This window comes from Mirounga leonina, unplaced genomic scaffold (assembly GCF_011800145.1).
Source record: "Mirounga leonina isolate KUSES-001 unplaced genomic scaffold, KU_Mleo_1.0 Mir_174, whole genome shotgun sequence".
In the NCBI taxonomy this organism is placed as follows: Eukaryota; Metazoa; Chordata; class Mammalia; order Carnivora; family Phocidae; genus Mirounga; species Mirounga leonina.
This window is the reverse complement of record NW_023270451.1, coordinates 5,526,194-5,546,781: the sequence shown is the minus strand read 5'-3', so window position 1 is coordinate 5,546,781 and position 20,588 is coordinate 5,526,194. Positions and strand designations below refer to the sequence as shown.

General features: G+C 40.4%; 2 protein-coding genes across 3 annotated transcripts in view; one reads left to right on the top strand and one right to left on the bottom strand.

Annotated features, from left to right (window-relative positions):
- The window catches only part of DNAJC2 (DnaJ heat shock protein family (Hsp40) member C2), a 35,647-nt gene extending 33,199 nt beyond the window's left edge, over positions 1–2,448 (bottom strand). Inside the window, exon 1 of one of the 2 annotated variants that reach the window (XM_035020411.1) lies at positions 2,107–2,448. In XM_035020411.1, the coding sequence (XP_034876302.1) occupies positions 2,107–2,170 (64 nt within the window). In that variant the 5' untranslated portion in view covers positions 2,171–2,448. The remainder of the gene's footprint in view (positions 1–2,106) is intronic. The other variant, XM_035020412.1, reaches the window with a different exon arrangement.
- A 1,762-nt stretch (positions 2,449–4,210) lies between these two features.
- On the top strand, positions 4,211–18,283 carry PSMC2 (proteasome 26S subunit, ATPase 2). The gene is made up of 12 exons (XM_035020410.1): positions 4,211–4,434; positions 6,251–6,288; positions 6,862–6,943; positions 7,948–8,047; positions 12,526–12,657; positions 13,045–13,117; positions 13,501–13,596; positions 14,183–14,347; positions 15,387–15,474; positions 17,471–17,673; positions 17,778–17,874; positions 17,960–18,283. Exons 1-12 carry the CDS (start codon positions 4,365–4,367, stop codon positions 18,115–18,117), a joined length of 1,302 nt encoding a protein of 433 aa, XP_034876301.1. The 5' UTR covers positions 4,211–4,364; the 3' UTR covers positions 18,118–18,283.
- Positions 18,284–20,588: the final 2,305 nt, after the last annotated feature.

Below are 20,588 nucleotides of genomic sequence, written 5' to 3'. Positions count from 1 at the left end.
ACTTTTCTAAGAACACGAGAGGAAGGTGAGGAACAGGGAGAAATGTTGCCAACTGCTTTCCTTTTAGACCAATAACTGTAATAAAATAAATGATAAACTGTCATAAAAAACTAACCTCATAAAAAAATTTTTTTTAAAGATTTGATTTATTTGACAGAGAGACACAGCGAGAGAGGGAACACAAGCAGGGGGAGTGGGAGAGGGAGAAGCAGGCTTCGCGCTGAGCAGGGAGCCCGATGCGGGGCTCGATCCCACAACCCTGAGCCGAAGGCCAGGAGCCCCTTATTTAAGATATTTTGACTTGTTTTTAGAAAAAAATTTTTGGGGGCGCCTGGGTGGCTCAGTTGTTAAGCATCTGCCTTCGGCTGATCCCAGGGTTCTGGGATCGAGTCCCGCATCGGGGTCCCTGCTCCGTGGGAAGCCTGCTTCTCCCTCTCCCACTCTCCCTGCTTGTGTTCCCTCTCCCGCTGTGTCTCTCTGTCAAATAAATAAAACATCTTTAAAAAAAAAAAAAAAACAGAATTCACTAGCAATGATTTGTTCTGGAAGACAATTTTCCAAGCAGCTAATGAGGATTTACTGACACAGCTATGCTATAGTGAAACAAGCTCTAGATCTGAAATCAGAAGCTCTGGATTCAGTCTAGGTCTGACAATTAGTGACTATGTGAAATGAGTCAGAGACATCTTCAGCTGTAAAATGGGAACAACATCTATCTTCTATGGTTTCCCTGGAAGACGGAATGACAAACCACATTTTGAAACCACTTTGAAAACCACAAACTGTTGTATCAAAGTAAGGCTTTATCATCATTCCTGAGAAGCAGGGATAAATCACTGTACATCTGTATATTAACAATCCCAGAAAAGTAGTGAGTCAGGAAAAAAACTGAACACTTCAATTTTAATTTCACAGTCCACACGAATGCAAAAAGCTTTACTCTGTCCAGCAATAAGTAACTCAAATAAGTCTCCCCTTGTACCTAATGGCCACAATTTTCTAAAAATAACTGATTTTTCATGCTTTAGTTGGTTTGGGAAATTAAGATCTCCTGTACCATACACAGGAGAGGATTCAAACACTATGTTCAAGAAGGACTAGCTGTGTGGCCGGGATGCAGTTTTTTTTTTTTTTTTCTTTTTTTAAATTTATTTGACACAGAGAGAGACAGCGAGAGAGGGAACACAAGCAGGGGGAGTGGGAGAGGGAGAAGCAGGCTTCCCGCGGAGCGAGGAGCCCGATGCGGGGCTCGATCCCAGGACCCTGAGATCATGACCTGAGCCGAAGGCAGACGCTCAACGACTGAGCCACCCAGGCGCCCCCGGGATGCAGTTTTTAAGATCACCCTTCAAGCCTTTTCCTTTAGGTGTTAAGATTACACAGAGACTTCTGTGAGCAGAACGCAACATGCGCCACGAGAGATGCTCAGAATCACATCCGACAACTGTCTCTATGAGTGGTCCCGGTAATTAACGTGGATCGCTGAAACTGGAGACTAGGTTTACAATACCCACGGCTGTCCTGGGCTATACACTGAAGAAACTACAGCAGCAGGTCAACACTCACTCAATGACTCTTTAAAAAGTCTGTCTACACAAATCTTAGCAGCAGTGCTGGCAACGATCTTTTCATACTAAGTATGAGGAGCAGTGTCTGAGTTCTGACATTTAAAAAACAAAGCCGAAGCAAACGCAAAGCGGGAGAAAGGTGTTCAACAGAGCACCAGCAGCAAGGCTTTGTACGACCCGAGGCACGTGAGAGCTCGCTGGGGCAGCCTCTTGCCCTAGGCAAGGAGATGCTTACAAGAACCTTTTTACGGTACTAGAGGGTTCGGTCCCGAACTGCTCCGCCCGATCCATGAGTCAGCAGCCGGGAGAGAAGAAAGAAACTGCAGGAGCAAAGAGAAGACGCCCCCTCCCTCCTTCCTTTCGGTCTGGGCAACGATAGCTGTATAGCCCGGAGCAAAAAGGCACTGGCGTCACGGCCCCACACGTCCGGGGGCTAGTCGCCAGGGACAAGGGCAGAGCGATTTCGGTGTCGCGCAGGTGGAGGACTGAGGCAAGGGCGACTAAGGCGGGACGGAGCCGGGGTTGAGTGGGCACGTACCAGAGGTCAGAGCGTGGGTGATGGCGGTGCCCTGGCCGTCCGCAGCGCTCGGCAAGAGCAGCATGATGGCGCCGGGACCAGCCCCGCTGGCGCAGCGGTTCGCGTCCCGGGCGGAGGGCGCTCAGCGTCCCCTCCAGCTCTACCTCTCGGTCCGAGCCTCGCGCCTTGGCTCTACGACGCCCAGGAACCGGCGCATGGAGACGACCAATAACTACTTCCGGGATGGATCTTTCGCGGTGCGGAGGCCAATTCCACCCTCACACACCGCGCCAACGTGTGCGGCAGCCTAGTTCCGCTGCTGACTCAGATCCGGTTGGGGACCGACTCTCACAAAAGAAAGGTTCCTAGACTCCTCAGTTCCCCGGCGAAAAGGATTTTTTTTCTCCAACAGGTGCTACTCGTGGAGCATAATTTTCCGAAGCAGCTCTTACAATGTTCTTTTTATTTTTAAATTACTACTAGCCCGAGCCTAACCGCTGATTTTTCCAGTAGCTCTACTAGTACAAATAAAAAAATGAAAATATATGTATGTATTAGTATTGAGAATAATTATTGTAGTCTATGTGTATCTATAATTTTGTACATAGATCTGTAATATATTTGCGTTTACCTAATTAATAATGTCAACTAATATTTGTTGCGATATTATTAATTTACCCGCGTTGTCTCATTTAATCCTCATGACATTTGGAGAAGACCAACTCCTCAGTGTTAAGATTCTATTCCAAGGCCAGCAATCTCTTTACCCTGCTCTAAAAGCATGAACTTGTTTGTTTCGCCCCCAAGATATTACCAATTACAGGATTCTGGAACTTAGTTATTTAATGTATAATAAAATCAATTGTACTCCTACTATGATTCCTCCTAGGATTGAGGTCAAATGCAAAAACTAGCAAAAAGGAAACCAGTGGATAAAGATTCACCCCTCTCTCCCACCCCCTCCAGCCCTGCAGCAGTATCTGGAATAGGTTGAGCAAAATGAAAGACTTGAAGTTAGAGAATTAGTCTCTATGAATTACATTTTCACTGTAAAATAAGTTGAATGGGCCTCCTATCTACCACATGACAAAACTGTCACTTCAAAATTGACATTTCTTATTTTTATTTTTTAAGATTTTTATTTATTTGCGAGAGAGAGAGAATGAGAGACAGAGAGCATGAGAGGGAGGAGGGTCAGAGGGAGAAGCAGATTCCCTGCCGAGCAGGGAGCCCGATGCGGGACCCGATCCCGGGACTCCAGGATCATGACCTGAGCCGAAGGCAGTCGCTTAACCAACTGAGCCACCCAGGCGCCCTCAAGATTTTATTTACTTATTTGAAAGAGCGAGTTGGCAGAGCCTGAAGAGGGGCTCCATGCGGGGCTGGATCTCAGGAGCCTGAGATCGTGACCTGAGCCAAAATCAAGAGTCAGACCTCGGCTCAACCAACTTAGCCACCCAGGCGCCCCCATTGCCCATTTTTTAAAATGGGGCTGTTTTCCTCCAGTCCTAGTTCTTCATATATTCGAGATATTAATCCGTTATCGGATTTATGACATGCAAATACTTTCTCCCACCCTGCAGGTTACGTTTTCACTCTATTCACTGTGTCAGGCTTTTCCTTTCTAAATTTACAGTTGTTTCCTAACTACGCACTTCTGGTCATCACCTAAACTAATTTCTTTCAAAACCTGCTCTTTTCCCCAACTCCGCCGTACCTGAGGATGGTTCCCACCGCTCCTCTTTGCCAGGAGGTTCGAAAATTGAAACTTTATCTCATCTCACGCTGACATCAAATTAATGAACTTCTATTTACCTCCCTCTATTTGTAGATCTAGCTAGTACTTGCTGCTTATTTAATACGCCAAATACTTTGAAAACACTGTTATTTACTGTCTCGACAATGCTATGAGATGAAGCATAAACTAGGGTACAGGAGTTACCCGAGAGTGCACAGGGAAGACATGACTAAATAAGGATTTAAACTCAGCGACGCAGCCAGGGTGGGTCGCGGAATCCGTTGCTCAGGGCAAGTCTCCCTGGTGAGGGGCCAGGGCCGACCCACGTTCGGTTCCCGCCGGGAACTCCTCGCACTCGGCGTAACTGCGAGGAGGACGCCAGCGCGGGGGCCCCAGCCCCCTCTTCCGGTTCTCGTGCGCAGACCAAACGGGTCCGCAGAGCTCGGCTTACTTCCGGCGAGGAAAGGAAAGAGCGGCACCACCGGAAGCGGCCGAGGTGCTGTGTAATCAGTAGGGAGTTGAGGCACTCGGAGCGTCTAAAATGCCGGATTACCTCGGTGCCGATCAGCGGAAAACCAAAGAGGAAGAGAAGGACGACAAGCCCATCCGAGGTCAGTTGACAGAGGCTGGCGGTCCGGGCCGGAGCAGAACCAGGCTTGGCCCGGGAGGGGAGGCTGGATTCCCTGCTCGCCACTCGGCGCTGTGTCCCTTTTGTGCCCCTGATGATATAGTGGGTGGCGGCAGCCGGCTTAGCCTGCCTGCCTGCTCTCTGCCCCTCATGCTGCGCCTAGTTCTGTGTTCATCTCCCGCCGATCGAGGTTTTTGTTCATACTCAGCTGTCAGGTCTTGAGGAGGTCACGCACCCCGCTTGGCCTTGCAGGCCTTGAAAAGTGTCCCCGCCTGGCGGTGCTTGGTCACCTGGATCCTCTCTCCTGTCCCTCCTCCCCTTCTAGTGGGACGGCTTGGTGCTATCCCTGTGTAGCCGGGATCCTGAGACGTAGTTTTCTTTAAAAAAAAAAAAATAAATAATAACAACCTTCCTTTGCTTAATTTATTCATATGGTTCAAAACACTAAAATCATAAAAAAAGATACATTGAAAGGTGTCTCACCCTTGACCCCAGCCATCCATTATCCACCGAGGCAACTCGTTTTGCCATTTCGCCTTATCTTTCTAGACATTTTCTGTGCATAAACAAGCGTTTATTTATCTATTTTTACATAAACGGAGCATATTGTACCTCTTGCTTTTTTCCCATCTTCATGTGTCTTAGGGATAAGTTCATATCGTTATATAAAGGGTCCGTGCTGTCTGCCTGTCTCTGCATCTGCATAGTATCCCACTTTATTGGGGGAGCAGTAATGTATATAATTAATCCTTATTGATGCACATTTAGATTTCTTCCAATCTGACCGCCATTCTAGAGCGACGAATAACCTTGTTCCTATAACTTTTATCCCAGGCGCAAACACAAGCTGTAGGGTGAATTTTAGAAATGGAGTTGTAATTTTGATAATGCGAAATTACTCTCTGTAGAGACTATACCATTTGACACTCTGCCCACAGTGCAGGAGATAATGCACACCCAGTTTACCTTTCTTCCCCTTTTAGTCTCATCCTTATGCTGTTTTCTTCTTTGGTTCCTTACAGACTATTTAAAAAATTTTTGCATTGTTTTTTTTCCTTTCTTTTCTCTTATTCTTCCCTTCCTAAACAACTTCAACCTCTCCTAGCACTGTTTTCTTTTCCATTTCCACCTCCCTGCCAAAGAAAGAAATTTTCTCTCTACTTTGATCCCACACTCTACTCTTTGCCTTGGAAGTATTTTAGGATACAGCTCAGAGCTACTCAGGCACCTGGTGGAAAACTTACAGAGATTTTACATTTCATCCGTGTATTTCTCCGGGTGGGTTATCATTCTGCAAATGTATTATTAAATTTATCCCTTGCATATAGTTAGGACTAATGTGTATAGAATTTTATGTGCTGCTTCATCCATATCTGATTTGGTCTTTGTAGCAACATTGTGAGGGTAAGATGAGTGTTATCTCTGTTTCTGAGATGACAGAACTGATGCTTAGATTAAGTGGTTTTTCCAACATTACTTAGCAAATGCATGACTTGCTGGGACTTTGCTAGTGCCCGGGTTGTTCTGATTCTCAAACTGTTCTTTGGGCTCCCTGTTCTTTTTGTGTCACAGCACTTTGAGACTCTTTGGCATTTATGTTACACAGTTGGTAAACATCTGCCTTCACACAATTAGATAAAAGTTCCTTGAGTCCAGGAACTTTTTGTTGGTTGTATTTATATCATTACATCTTTGCATAATTTTTCTCACTCAATTAATGCAATTTAAATTGAACAGAAAAGAATTGCTAGCTCTAGTTTTCTCTTTTTGAATCTAATATATTATCTTTCTTATTTTAGCTCTGGATGAGGGGGATATTGCCTTGCTGAAAACTTATGTAAGTCTTTTCAGTGTCTACCAAATACAGGTGTTTTATGTTGAAATAAGAACTATTGTTGGTATTATCCTTCCAAAATAATTAAGAAGAGTATGTCTAGCAGTTTATAGTAATCCTCACTGAAAAAAGTTAATGTATCACAGTTTCTCTCTAGATTAGATCAGAGAGTAAATATTCAGCATGTCAAAGCTGGTACATTTTTTTTTATACTATTTGTAATTAAGTGTGGTACTATATTGAAAGATACTTGAAATAATTTACACAAATGTGTATTATATTTAAAATGTATGTAACTGAATTAGAGATGAAAAGTTTTAGTGCATAGAAATGGGCTTGTAGTTTTGGTTAATTTCAGGTATGATTTTCATTGGTTAGCTTCCATAATGATGTGTTGTTTGGGGGAAAATACTGGTTTAGGAATACTTCTGAAATATAACGCTCTCTCTCTACTTCCATTTCACAAGCTTTGGGTCAATAATAGCTATTAAGATTATAACTGTTAAAGTTTCTGTCTGCAGTTTAATGAATTGTTGATGTCTTAATGTTCTAATTAAAGTGATCTTTATCTCCTAGGGTCAAAGCACTTACTCTAGGCAGATAAAGCAGGTTGAAGATGACATTCAGCAACTTCTCAAGAAAATTAATGAGCTCACTGGTATATACTTCTTCATTCTTGTCTCCTCTCTTTAAATGTCATGTGTTAATTATATCAAAAGAATTTAACTACAAGACTTCCTCTTTCATGAATTACAGATTAAAAAAATTATTATCCTCGTATCTGTTAAGAAATTAGATCTCCTTCGCTCTCAAATAAATAAATAGAATCTAGGGGCACCTGGGTGGCTCAGATGGTTAAGCGTCTGCCTTTGGCTCAGGTCATGATCCCAGGGTCCTGGGATCGAGGTTTGTGTCCGGCTCCTGGCTCGGTGGGGAGCCTGCTTCTCCCTCTCCCTCTGCCTCTCCCCCTGCTCATGCTCTCTCTTTCTCTCTGTATCTCTGTGTCTCAAATGAATAAATAAAACCTTAAATAAATAAATAAATAAATAAAATCTAAATTAAAAAAAGAAATTAGATCTCCTTTAATAATCTTTCACTACCTTTTACAACCAAGTCCAGTGCTTAAGCAGTTAAGCAACATCATCCTTTAAGCAAATGTTCTGTTGGTCAGAGCCAAGTTCAATAAACTCTAATAAACAAGTAGAAATTTCTTAGTGAATAAAAATATGGTCTCCCCTGGTATTGCTTGAAGTAAGTGGGCTATTGCCTAGTAGTTGGAAACTTTTCTTCTCAGTAATTTGAGTGGTGACGTTTTACAGTATTTGACCTGCACAAATCTGTGAAATATGGTGTTGAATTTTGGCTTGTGATTACTTCAGGGCAGCGGTTTTCAAATGGGGTGATTCTGCCTCGGTGCCCCCACCGCCCAGAACATTTGGCAGTGATGAGAGATGCTCTTGATGCTTATGACTTGAGGGGGAGGTGGTGCTGGTGGCATCTAGTGGCTAACGGCCAGGAATGCTGCCTACTGCACGAAAATGCACAGGACACCCCCTACAACAAATTATGCCATCCAAAATGTCAGTAGTGCTGAGCTTGAGAACACCCGCTTGCGGTTGATACGTTACATTTCTGTGAATTTTGTTCTCTTTCTTTACGTAGGTATTAAAGAGTCGGATACTGGCCTGGCCCCACCAGCACTCTGGGATTTGGCTGCAGATAAGCAAACACTGCAGAGTGAACAGCCTTTGCAGGTTGCGAGGTATGCATAGAACTCTGGAAATTTATTTTTATCTGTACTTTTAAGCACTTTTTAGAATCTAGGGTATACTCAATAGTTCATAAAAATTTTTTATTCCTAATTCGAAGTAAACAAAGCTTTCTATGGAAGTATCTGGGATTAAATTTTATGACTTCAACAATTATTCAAGAAGTAGGTGAAGACATAATCATATAAAAAAATCAGAAGATCCAAATGTACAAAAAAGATCAGGTGAAGATAGGGAAACCTTCCTTCACATCTTTGCTGTCCCCTTCCTCAGCTGTAACTGAAAATAGTTTGGTCCTCTTAGTCCACCTTTGTATCTTCATATATATATTTGCATGCAAAGAAACATATCCTGAATTTTTTTTTAGTACTTCCTTTTTCTTCTTTTTCTTGCCGTAGATTCTGGTTTATTTACAATTTGGTTACTGTACATGATACTACATTGAATGTTGATGTTATATATTTCTGTGTGTGTGTACATTTCTGTAGTATAGCTTACTAGCAGTGCAATTGGGAGGTCAAAGGCATTTACAGTTCTGAAAATCTGGGAAAAGGCAGTTTGACCGGTTTACACTCCTCAACATGAGGCTTTGAAGCGAATACCTGTTTTCCTGATGAGTATAAGATATGTGATCATCTGTTTTTACACTTTTACCATTTTGGGGGAAAAAAACCCTCACTTTAATTTGCATTATGCTGATTACTAGTATGACAGCTTCTTATACTTACTAAACATTTGTATTTCTGTGTCCATTCATGTTCTGTTCTGTTGGGTTGTTTCTTTGAATTTTTAGGAGCACTTTATATATTATGCCTATTAATCTTTTCTTCAATATGCTACACATATTTTTTCCCATTCTGTCACTTGACTTTTAACTCTTTGGTACCTTTTGTTGTACTGATGTTTAAAATTTTTAGGAGGTTAATAAAATACATAAATGTTTTCACTATACCTTTTGGGTTTGATTGTTGCTCAAGAAGCCTTAGCTCAATCCAAGATTATATTCTCCTGTATTTTATTCTAATAGTTGAAAATTTTGTTTCAATTTTAGCCTCTTTACTCCAGCTTATTTTACTACAGATTATTTTTCCTTTCCTCTTTTCCTTCCTCCCTCACTCCCTTTTTTCAGTCTCTCCTTTCCATTTATTGGTTTATTTTTCAGTTTTATCATGGTTTTTAAAGAGTTAAATAGTTCTAGGACAATAGTTGTCTTTCCCTATTTCTCTTCCCTAGAGACACCTATATTCAAATTTTTTAACTGGTTGTTTGGTTTCTGCCTTCATGATTCTTACGGATGTAATTCTTGTATATTATAGATTGCATCTTCTTGTTTTTTTAGTTTTTAGGTATTATCTGTTGGCTTGAGGATTTTGTTTTGTTTCCTCTGCCTTCATCCCCAAGACATACCTTTCCTATTCCTACATCCTCCTAATGTAATTACATTAAAATTTTGGTTAGATCAGTAGTCATTGTTTTCCTAACTGTGGCTAAGTAGTGCTATTCACAAAGAGGCAAGTAGTAAATGGTGATTACTTTTTCTTTCTCGTACCATTTTTTGTTTTCCTTATCATAATTGTCTTGTTTTCTCATTTGCCCGGTTTTCTCTGTATGTAAAAACTCAACCCTCCAGTTTTTCCTGATTGTGTAAATTGCTCTTCAGATGCATTAGGTCCATCAGGTTTTTTCTCACGCGCACCTCAGGTGCGCTGTGCCCCGGGTGCTCTCGGGTCCATCCTCCTAAAGAAGTCTTTCCCAGCACTTGCCTACCTGCTTCGGTTTGCACCGTGGCCCTTTGCACCTGCTAAATCACAACCATCCTGTGACCTCTGACCCTGCAGGTTCCCTTGGCCTCTCCTGTTGCTTGCGTACCATGAGTTTCTCTTGTTGGGTTACTTACACCCGCATTAGGTGTAAGTATTAGCTCTCTGGTAGCTTCCTGAAAGAAGTGAGTTGGGAGGCAGTATTTTGAGACCACGTGTGTCTGAAAATGTCTCGGTAGAAAGTTCCTTCTTCAGAATTTTGAAGGCAGTGTTCCATGGTCTTCCACCTCCCGGGGTTGTTGGTCCGAAGCTCTTCCGATTCCCAGTCCTGTATCTGTGACCTGTTTTTCATCTGGAAGTTGTAGGGTCTCCTCGTTCTCATGATTTTGAGATTTCATGATGACATGCCTCAGTATTGGGGGATTTTCACCCACGGTGCTGGGCTCTCCTGGCCTTCACTGTGGCAGTTTTTCTTGAAATTATGTGTTAATAATTTCTTTCTATTTTCTTGGTCCTCTTTTCCAGGCTTGTATTACTTGGATCTTGGGCCTCCTGGATATCTCTGCTAATATGCTATTCTTTCCTGTGTGGGGTTTTGTTTTGTTTTGTTTTGGTCTTTTTGCTCTACTTTTTGTGAGATTTTCTTAACTTTAAGTCCTTTTATTGATTTTTGTTCCTTTCTGTGTTTCTCTTCTCAAGCTTTTAATTTCTAAGAGCTCTTTATTCTTTCAACATATGTGTTTTGTTGGTTTTTGGAATGTCCTTTTTTTTTTTTAAGATTTTATTTATTTGACAGAGAGAGAGATAGTGAGAGTAGGAACACAAGCAGGGGGAGTGGGAGAGGGAGAAGCAGGCTTCCCCTGGAGCAGGGAGCCTGATGTGGGGCTTGATCCCAGGACGCTGGGATCATGACCTGAGCTGAAGGCAGACACTTAACGACTGAGCCACCCAGGCACCCTGAATGTGTCCTCTATTTTCGAATCATGGTTGTAATATGTTCTCATCTCTAAGGAAATTAATGATGACTGCAAGGTTTCTACTTCATCCAAGATGCTTTTTTTCCCTTCGCTTGTTTGGTGTCCCATCTTTTGTGCTTGATGTCTGGTAAATCGTACTTTGGTTTTAGTTGGAGACTTAAGAGCTGAGAGAAACTCTGCTTCATTCTGGAAGTTGACATCCTTACATATATATATACTTTTTCAGCTTTAGATTTGAAAGATCTAAACACTGTGCAGACAGTGTTGACATGGTTTGTCAGAGAAAGTAGTAAGAGGTACTTTCTATGTAATCCTCCCTGGTAGACCTTGGCTGGTAACAGAAAACAGTCCTGTCAGTAGCATGGAGGACATTAGGAGAAGGAAGGGAAAAATGCGGCGGCGGGGAATTGGAGGGAGAGTTGAACCATGAGAGACTATGGACTCTGAGAAACAAACAGGGTTTTAGAGGGGAGGGAGGAGGGGGGAATGGTTAGCCTGGTGATGGGTATTAAGGAGGGCATGTACTGCATGGAGCACTGGGTGTTAATGGATTGTGGATCACCACATCGAAAACCAATGATGTTTTGTATGGTGACTAACATAACATAATAAAATTTAAAAAAAAAAAAAGAAAGAAAACGGTCCTGTCACACAGTTATGTTGTGGGGATAAAGCATTCTTTTTTTTTTTTCTTTTAAGATTTTATTTATTTGAGAGAGACACAGAGACAGGAAGAGAGCACGAATAGGGAGAGGGAGAAGCAGGTTCCCCACTGAGCAAGGAGCCTGATAGGGGACTTGATCCCAGGACCCTGGGATCATGACCTGAGCCGAAGGCAGACGCTTAACCAACTGAGCCACCCAGGCACCCTGGGGACAAAGCATTCTTGAGCTTACTTTGGGATCTACCTTTATGTACACTCCAGACTATTTTGTATTTCCCCATATAATTGCTACAGCTTATGACATGGATTTTTTCTTAAGTGAGTTCTCTTCTTTGTTTTCCTTCCATCAAAGAGTAAAGGCAGTGGACTACTTTTTACTGTGATGTACATGGTATTACAAATTTGCCTTCACCATGTTACACATAAAAAGAACACATTTGAGTTAAAAATAGCAACAATGATAAATCATGGATTTGAAGTATAAACTCAGGAAAGAATGTAAACACATTTATTACTTAACTTGATGTAAGACAAGATGATCATCTTCCTAAAGGGAAAATAAAAAGGAGAGTAACTTAAGATATAGAGGAGTATCACTAATGAATGTACTTAAGAAAATCAAGAGATTGGGGCGCCTGGGTGGCTCAGTCGGTTAAGCGTCTGCCTTTGGCTCAGGTCCTGATCCTGGGGTGCTGGGATCGAGCCCTGCATAGCGCTCCCTGCTCAGCCTCTCCTCTCCCTGCTCGTGTTCTTTCTCCCTGTCTCTGTGTCTCAAATAAATAAATAAAATCTTTAAAAAAAAAATTAAGAAATTAGAGAACTTCTTAATGATGAAATATTTGGGTTTAACTTTCTAGGGGAATGTATCTTTTGAAAATTTTACAGCTTAGCTAATTTGAGTGGACCCTTGGGTTTCTATAGTAAAGGATCTTTAGCAGTGACCTAATTTCTGCAGTTCTAGTTTATACCTGCTCGTTAGTATACTGCTTGCCCAGGAGAGAATCTAGTTACTTGAATTCATTATTAGTGGTTTAGGTTCCTTACTCTAATCAAGCCTTTTGCTGTGTTAGGTGTACGAAGATAATCAATGCTGATTCGGAGGACCCAAAGTACATTATCAATGTGAAGCAGTTTGCCAAGTTTGTGGTGGACCTCAGTGATCAGGTAGCACCTACTGACATTGAAGAAGGGATGAGAGTTGGGTAAGACTATTTTACAGTAAATACTCCTCTTTCATTAAAGATACTGTGTCACATTCACATCCTTGGCTTTCTTTGGAATGAATGAACTGGGTGCCGTAGAATAACGAAGAAATGCTCTGTAGTAGAGTAGTACAGTTGAACATCCTTTCTTCTATATCTGCTGCTTTCTCCTACCCCACTAGGGCTTTTTGTGAATGGCTTTACATGTCATACTCAAGTGCAGGATTTGAGAGTTGAGTTTGACGGTCTATTTAAGGTAACATGGTGTGAGTGGAGGAAGCACTTGCTCTAGGATAGTTAGGATTAAGTAAGTTAATGTATATACAATGCATGATAATTAGTACATTTTTTGAATGTGTTGAGTGAGGATCTTTTTTGTCTCCTTAGGGTGGACAGAAATAAGTATCAGATTCACATTCCGCTGCCTCCCAAGATTGACCCAACAGTTACCATGATGCAGGTAAGAAAATATGGGAGGGAAAAGGAGTGGCATGACTTTGAATACAATTGCGTCCATCTCAAAGAATTTTGAAACTTTGACTTGTAAACTATCAATATGTGGGCACATACTGAAGAATTACAAAAATGTTTTAAACAATTTTTCAGATGAGAATGTTTTTATCAGTCTTTTTATTGGTTTGTCTCTTCCACTTAGTGTCATAGCAGGTGGTATTGCGAGTGGTTCTAGGACACTGGACAGTGTATTCCATTTTTATGGAATTCTTATTTGCTGTGAGTCTGATTTTTCTTTTAGGGTATTGGGTGTGCTCTACTGGATAGAACATTTGAACTCGTATTCAAAAGTCTGTGGCTATATGTTACACGTTTTCATTCTTCTTTTAGGTGGAAGAAAAACCTGATGTCACATACAGTGATGTGGGTGGCTGTAAGGAACAGATCGAGAAACTTCGAGAAGTAGTAGAAACGCCATTACTTCATGTAAGTGGCTGAGTCTGTGCGCTAGTTACCTGTCATTAGATAGCTTTAAAAATTTTATATTTTCTTTAGTGAAAACTTTTGAGGTGGTGTGGTGAGTTGGTACGTTCCAGGAGAGAAGAGGAAGCAAAAGGATTGATTGGTCAGACCTATTCAAAAACAGATCTGCTATCTTGAGTGACAGAGGAAGTTGAGATATAACCTTTAGCAATATGTTAAATTTGTTATAAGTTATTGTAGAAGAAACCACGTGTTTTAATGATACCAAGAGGATGTAGGCTTAAATTGAGTCAAATTAAGCTTGGGAGGATAATGGAAAACTAGGATAATACTCTTGTTTTTTAAAACACCTTTTTTTTTAAATCAGTGGGAAAATGTTTTGTTAAGCCTGGGTAAGAGAAACACCTTTGAAAGCCATTCGTTATTACGTGTCTTAGAATAAGCGAAATTCTTATTTAGATCAAGTATATAGGTTGTGCACTTAATAGTTTTGGTTTCAATATCATGATATTTACAGATATGAAACAGAAGTAGTTCTGTGTTTATTGCATGGAAGTGGTAAGTGTAAAAATCATGTCTCCCACCACAGCCAGAGAGGTTTGTTAACCTTGGCATTGAGCCTCCCAAGGGTGTGCTGCTCTTTGGTCCGCCGGGCACAGGCAAGACCCTCTGTGCTCGGGCAGTTGCCAACAGGACTGACGCTTGCTTCATTCGAGTTATTGGATCTGAGCTTGTACAGAAGTACGTCGGTGAGGTAAAGTACACTGATCAGAATCAAATCGTATGTAGCCCTGTGAAAACAGTTCCATATTGAAGGATCGAGACTTGAAATTTCTTGACTGATGGATTGTAATTCGTAGTTCAGAAGCCGCCGGCCTTCCCTTGGTCACTGGAAACAAACAACTGCCTACAACTTTTAATCATTATGCTCCCTCTTCAAAAGGATGAGCTTTTCTACAGATTTGGTTTCTAAGACCCCAGAAATACAGTGAATGCATTCAAAAGGGTACTTTCATTTCAGGGGCAGCGTTTCATCTCCTATTGAGAAAGAGAACATAATCGTCTGTATACGTGCGAGCGTACACACACATGCACGCACGTATACATTTGATGTATTTTCTCATTAGAGTTAAGCCTGGGGCTGTGTATATCACATCTGAAACATTAATGATTAGTATACTTAGAGTAAGACTTAGTAAAGGAGCAGCATGAGTTAAGATATGCTTCTGGTCCTTGATCAAAACTTAAAAAGCAGGGGCGCCTGGGTGGCTCAGTCAGTTAAGCATCTGCCTTCGGTTCAGGTCATGGTCCCAAAGTCCTGGGATTGAGCCCCGCATCGGGCTCCTTGCTCAGTGGGGAGCCTGCTTCTCTCTCTGCTGCTCCCCCTGCTTGTTCTCTCTCTCTGTCCCTCTATCAAATAAATAAAATCTTCAAGAAAAAAAAACTTACAAAGCAAAATCGGTGATCAGAAATGCCAAGTGATAAATCAGATGCTTGCTTTCATTTCCTCAATTTTAACTGATTGAAATGGTGCCTTTATTCAAGTGTTCATTTGATCTCTTCAGGTCTTGAAGTATTGGCTATTTAATAGATATAGAATCGTGAAATTAATACTGTTTTGAGGCTAATGAGATTAATTTGATGGAATAGGTAACAAACTTGTTTTTTTGAAAAAGCTTTAGGTATTATTAATACTTGAGAATACTGTTAGGAATATTGAAAAGTTTGAAGCATAGCTTCTTCTTGTGTTCAAAAAATGTTTTAAACCAACTCTGAATTATTTCTCTCATTAGGGGGCTCGAATGGTTCGTGAGCTCTTTGAAATGGCCAGAACAAAAAAAGCCTGCCTTATCTTCTTTGATGAAATTGATGCTATTGGAGGTATGAGTGGTATTTTAGAGAACTACTTTAGGATTGTTCTTTTTTTTCTTAAGATTTTGAGTTTTAGTTCTCTTCAATTTTTCCATCGTTCAGTGATTTTTTTTAAATTACATTATTATATTATTCTTATTTTTTATTATTGGTTTTCATGAGCCTTCTAAAGTAATATGTGTAGAGTTCTCTTGATATGTTAATCTTGTACAGAATTCTAATTCCAACTCTTCTTTCTGTGAGCTCTGGCATTTCTGAGCTATAGATCCAATAAACAATAGAGATACACTGTAAAGGAAAAAAGAAATATTATAGAGCATTGCTATTTCTCAAAGTCTTTATCTTTGTACTTTCCTAATTTCATTCACATGACACATGTTTTCACACTTTAATAACTCCTAACTTGGGGTATAGCTTCACTTGATGTAATAAGAAAGCATTGGGGCATAATTTAGTTGGTGGGGTTTTTCATAAAGTGTACATAAAATAATGTTATTGTTGGCTTCATAGATTTGATGAAATACAGTATTAGCTGTGCGATCTAGACAGGTTATTCCAACTCTGAGCCTCTGTTCACTTACCTTATAAAGGGAATGATAATTCCTGCCTTGTTTATTTCATGGGTTTTAGAGAGATTTAAAATAAGTCATAAGGGTGTTTGGGTGGCTTAGTTGGTTAAGCATCCAACTCTTGATCTCAGTTCAGGTCTTGATCTCAGGGTTGTGAGTTCAAGCCTCACATTGGGCTCCACGCTGGGGTAGAGCCTACCTAAAAAAAAAGTTAAGTAATAAATGAGACCTTGAAAACTCAACTGTTCCGTAGGTCTGGACTATTGTAACAGTTATGAGAGTAATAATTCATTTATTTTTAGGAGAGGGGAGGGGCAGAGGGAGAGGGAGACCGACACAGGGCTCAGTATCACACCCCTGAGATCATGACCTGAGCCAAAATCAAGAGTTGGACGCTCAACTGACTGAGCCATCCAGGCGCCCCGGGAGTAATAATTCTTAATAGCTCGAGAGATGTCATATGTTCAGTTAATGAACTTAGTGACAAAAATGACTTGAAAACATAGTGCACCCCGTAATGTTCTTTGGGGACTGCAGTTAGGTTACCTAGGGTCTTGCTTTTAGACTGGATGGGTGTTGTTGGGTTTGGACATTCTGTGGTTAATGTCTTGGATGGACATAATGTGTGACCACAGTGTATCGATGTCATGTTGTGACTCTGAAGTTATTTGTATGGTATCTTTGGAATAAGCCTTATGATGACGTCAGGATGCTCTGAAGCTGTGGCTTCCCAAGTACACTGTGTATAAAGTAGTATTAGGGTACGAGAAGACAATCTGGAATTTTTCTTTGTATTTTTAATAGCATTTAAAAATTTTCCAGGTTTTTTTTAATGTACATAATACATTAATATAACCATATGTATTTATACAACTTAAAAATGAAAATAGATGTTTGGAGGCCTTTTTTTTTTTTTTTTTTTTGCTATTTTGGTTGAAATGAGAGATTGACATTAAGCTAGAATATTCTAATACATCTAAACTAGTGTGATAGTAAGCTGTTACAGTTCTACTGTAATTTGGATTTAGCCATACTTTTAAGGAAAGTTTCTGAGAAACTTCGAGGAGTATGACCTTGTCTTACATACAGACACCACTGTAGCACGCAAGTCCGCATCTATTGCTGTTTCCTAGTCCAGATGTATATTGTGCTAAAAATGGAGGTGTTCTTGATTTAAAAAACAAAATTCCTAAAAGAGGTTTAAAAAGAATACTTTAAAAGGAGCCTTTGTTAAATAAATCTAGGAGGAGTCCTTTTGAAAGATTCACTTTCTAATCAGTTTTGTGTAAAGGAGGCTGTTCTTAGAGGATGCGCTTCACAAGGAGATGCCCGCTCGCGCTGGAGCACGTGACTTGAGCGGAGATTGTACTTTCGAGTTACTCATTGCGTGCTCCTGGGTGGACGCGAAGAGCTTATTTTTCCTTTTGTCTTTTCAGGGGCTCGTTTTGATGATGGTGCTGGAGGAGACAACGAAGTGCAGAGAACGATGCTGGAACTGATCAATCAGCTGGATGGTTTTGATCCTCGAGGTAACATTAAAGTGCTGATGGCCACTAACAGACCTGATACTTTGGATCCAGCACTGATGAGGCCAGGGAGATTGGACAGAAAGATTGAATTTAGCTTACCTGATCTGGAGGTGAGAAAATCATTTCATTTTAGAGAGGTCAAGAATTCCTTCGCTTGAAATTTTTTCCTCCCGTGATGTTTTTCCATTTTAATATTTATCAATTCCATTTTTAGGGTCGGACTCACATTTTTAAGATTCACGCTCGTTCAATGAGTGTTGAAAGAGATATCAGATTTGAGTTGTTAGCACGACTGTGTCCAAATAGCACTGGTAGGTTGAAAGGTCTTGTTTATTATGTTTGCTGGTCTGTCTTTTCAGGCTGCTTTAATAAGCCTGTTTTCTTTTTGTTTGAAAGGTGCTGAGATTAGAAGCGTCTGCACAGAAGCTGGTATGTTTGCCATCAGAGCACGGCGAAAAATTGCTACTGAAAAGGATTTCTTGGAGGCTGTAAATAAGGTCATTAAGTCTTACGCCAAATTCAGTGCTACTCCCCGCTATATGACATACAACTGATTCCCCGAAGGCTTTCATGAAAACACCTCTTTTCATTGGCATCCTAACTTTATTAAATAGACTTGTTAATAACCATTACACACACAAAAATAAAGCATTTCAAAATTGTATGTTTTCTTCAGATGTCTATTCTCTGTAGTACAATAAAAGGTGATATCTAATGTCATCAGGCAGATGTGATGTGTATTGTGTTTTGATCACTACTATTTAAGGGTCCCATATCACAAAGTGCTTGCTTAGACCATGTACATTCTAGGCGTATGCTGGCTGGGTGCCGATGGTATCCTCCCATCTGCCCAGTGAGGTGGAGCTAATGCATCTTGATGTAATGCATGCAAAAACTTTCCTACTTCTTATACTTGTAGCAGAGCTGGGATTCAAGTCCAAGTTTGTCAGCTCGGTACCTGTGTTCCTCACCTTCATGCTCTTCTGCCCCTCATCAAAACAGCCCATCTAGGCACAGGACCACGTGTTTTAATGTTTTTATATTTTTTTCCTACCACATTGACTAATAAAACTTTGACCAAACTCTTAAAAGTGGAAGAAGCATCTGATGTATTAGGCTTTGCTTTGTCATTTGAGTTGATTTCAAGTTAATCAAGAAGAATTAGTGACTTTAATGACCAGTGAAGTAGTAAAGCAGAAAGAAAAATATATACATAATATTCTAATTTAGAAAATCCAGAATTGGTTTCATACAGAGAAGTACTTATTTTCATTTTATAAATTAATGGTGTAAAATTTTGATAAAGCTCCTGTTAGACTTCTGGTGAAGCGAGGTATTTCTAAAAATAAAGTTGTATTGGGATCCTCAGCAGATCTCTAAAATTATTTCTTGTGCAGCCATCACCAGATCCCCTCCCACCTTGCACCACCGTTAGCCTCCCCGCCTAAATACTGAGATCCAAGCACAATAATGTTTTTATTGCAGTTCAGTATTCATAAATAAGTAATGCAAAATAGCAAGAACTGGATATGTTTTAATTCGCAGAAAAAAAAGTTGACAGCATAGAAAGTGCTTTAAATGTTGTATTGAAATATTTAACATGAAAGTTTTCAAAGAGAAGAACAAAAGCCCTTTGTTCATAAAATCCAACCAGTATGCTTTTCTTTCTTCATTTTTCTTTTTTGTGAAATGGATCAGAACAATTTTCCTAAGCCTGCCCTGGTCTTTCATGAGTTATGAAACAGAGCGAGCCCTTTCTAGGTGTTAGGCTAATAATAAAATATACTCAAATAAATGAAGATGTGTGTTTTTGTAACGTTTTAATAAACATAAGCATTTACGTCACACTCTTTGAAGTCTTCCCAGGTTTTTCAGAGAGCTACATAGTAGTATCATATGCACCGTGTGGGATTACTCAAACTGGCTCTGTTGAGCTCACTCAGGCCTAACATGGTGCAGGCTCTGGAGAGTCTTAACATCTCAGTTACATGATGAAAATCTAATGTCATACATCAAACTGACAATTATTTGAAGAATTTGGGTGTTTCTGTCCAATAGTATTAACCCTATCTAGATGAGCATCTTCGTACCCTATTTTAAAAGAGAATGAACACACATTCACCGGTAACCCCCTCCACCTAATCTATGCACATGTGTGTCCATATGCATGTGTTTGGACGCACATGTATGTTCTATATATATCAGGGTGCTGATAAGTCAGAATACAAAGAGTTGATGGCTTTAGAAAGATATGTCATGATCTGTAAAAAATACTTTCTATAAATGTTTTAAAAATGCGATTGGATTTATAAAAACTTAGTTTCCACAAAGCTCAGCCTTATCCGTTACATAAAGTGAAATGAAAAGCCTGGTATGCCTTTTTCTCAAAGGCAAGATAGATTTTTGAGATGCTCAAACTTGATTAAATCCAAGTCAGTAAGCCAGCCTACCTGCTACAATGCTAAGCTTTTGAACATTTTATTGTTGGGATTTGAGGGGTTTCAAAGCCCGTCTCATGCATTTTGGTTGGCTATATGGAGAATTAAGGCAGTACTTTTTACCAGTTCGCAAACCAACTCTTATCAACACTCAAACTATATTATCAAAAATCTAAACGTACTGAATCCTAAAAGCATTCCTGAAAGATACACTAAAATGGACCAACAGCATTTTTACACTCAAGGCACACACAGGCTCACACCAAAGACGTTTTATTTGATTTTAAAATTTAAATTGATCTCCTGTCTTTAAAGGGGCAAACATAATAGATAAAGCCTTCCCTACCATATACCCTCCCTTCCCTCTCCCTCAGCCTCTCATGAGGGCATATGCCACCCCACACCCCCCAAAACAAAAACACACCTACCCACTGCAGGGCAGGTTCTGTGTGTCTGTGACCCTCTCCTTCATACACGTGAGGGCAGACTCATTTTCTCAAAATGTCCCTTTGGAGGCAGGCACCTCCTTTCTCTGTTGAACAGTTAAGAACACAGGATCAAACCACATGGAATGGATATTTTAGATG

Excerpts from the sequence above, each read along its gene's own strand:
- PSMC2 (XM_035020410.1), top strand. The coding sequence starts at position 4,365 with ATGCCGGATTACCTCGGTGCCGATCAGCGGAAAACCAAAGAGGAAGAG. Across the intron at positions 4,435-6,250 it reads GGACGACAAGCCCATCCGAG|CTCTGGATGAGGGGGATATT; the intron begins GTCAGTTGACAG and ends TTCTTATTTTAG. Across the intron at positions 13,597-14,182 it reads TAGAAACGCCATTACTTCAT|CCAGAGAGGTTTGTTAACCT; the intron begins GTAAGTGGCTGA and ends CTCCCACCACAG.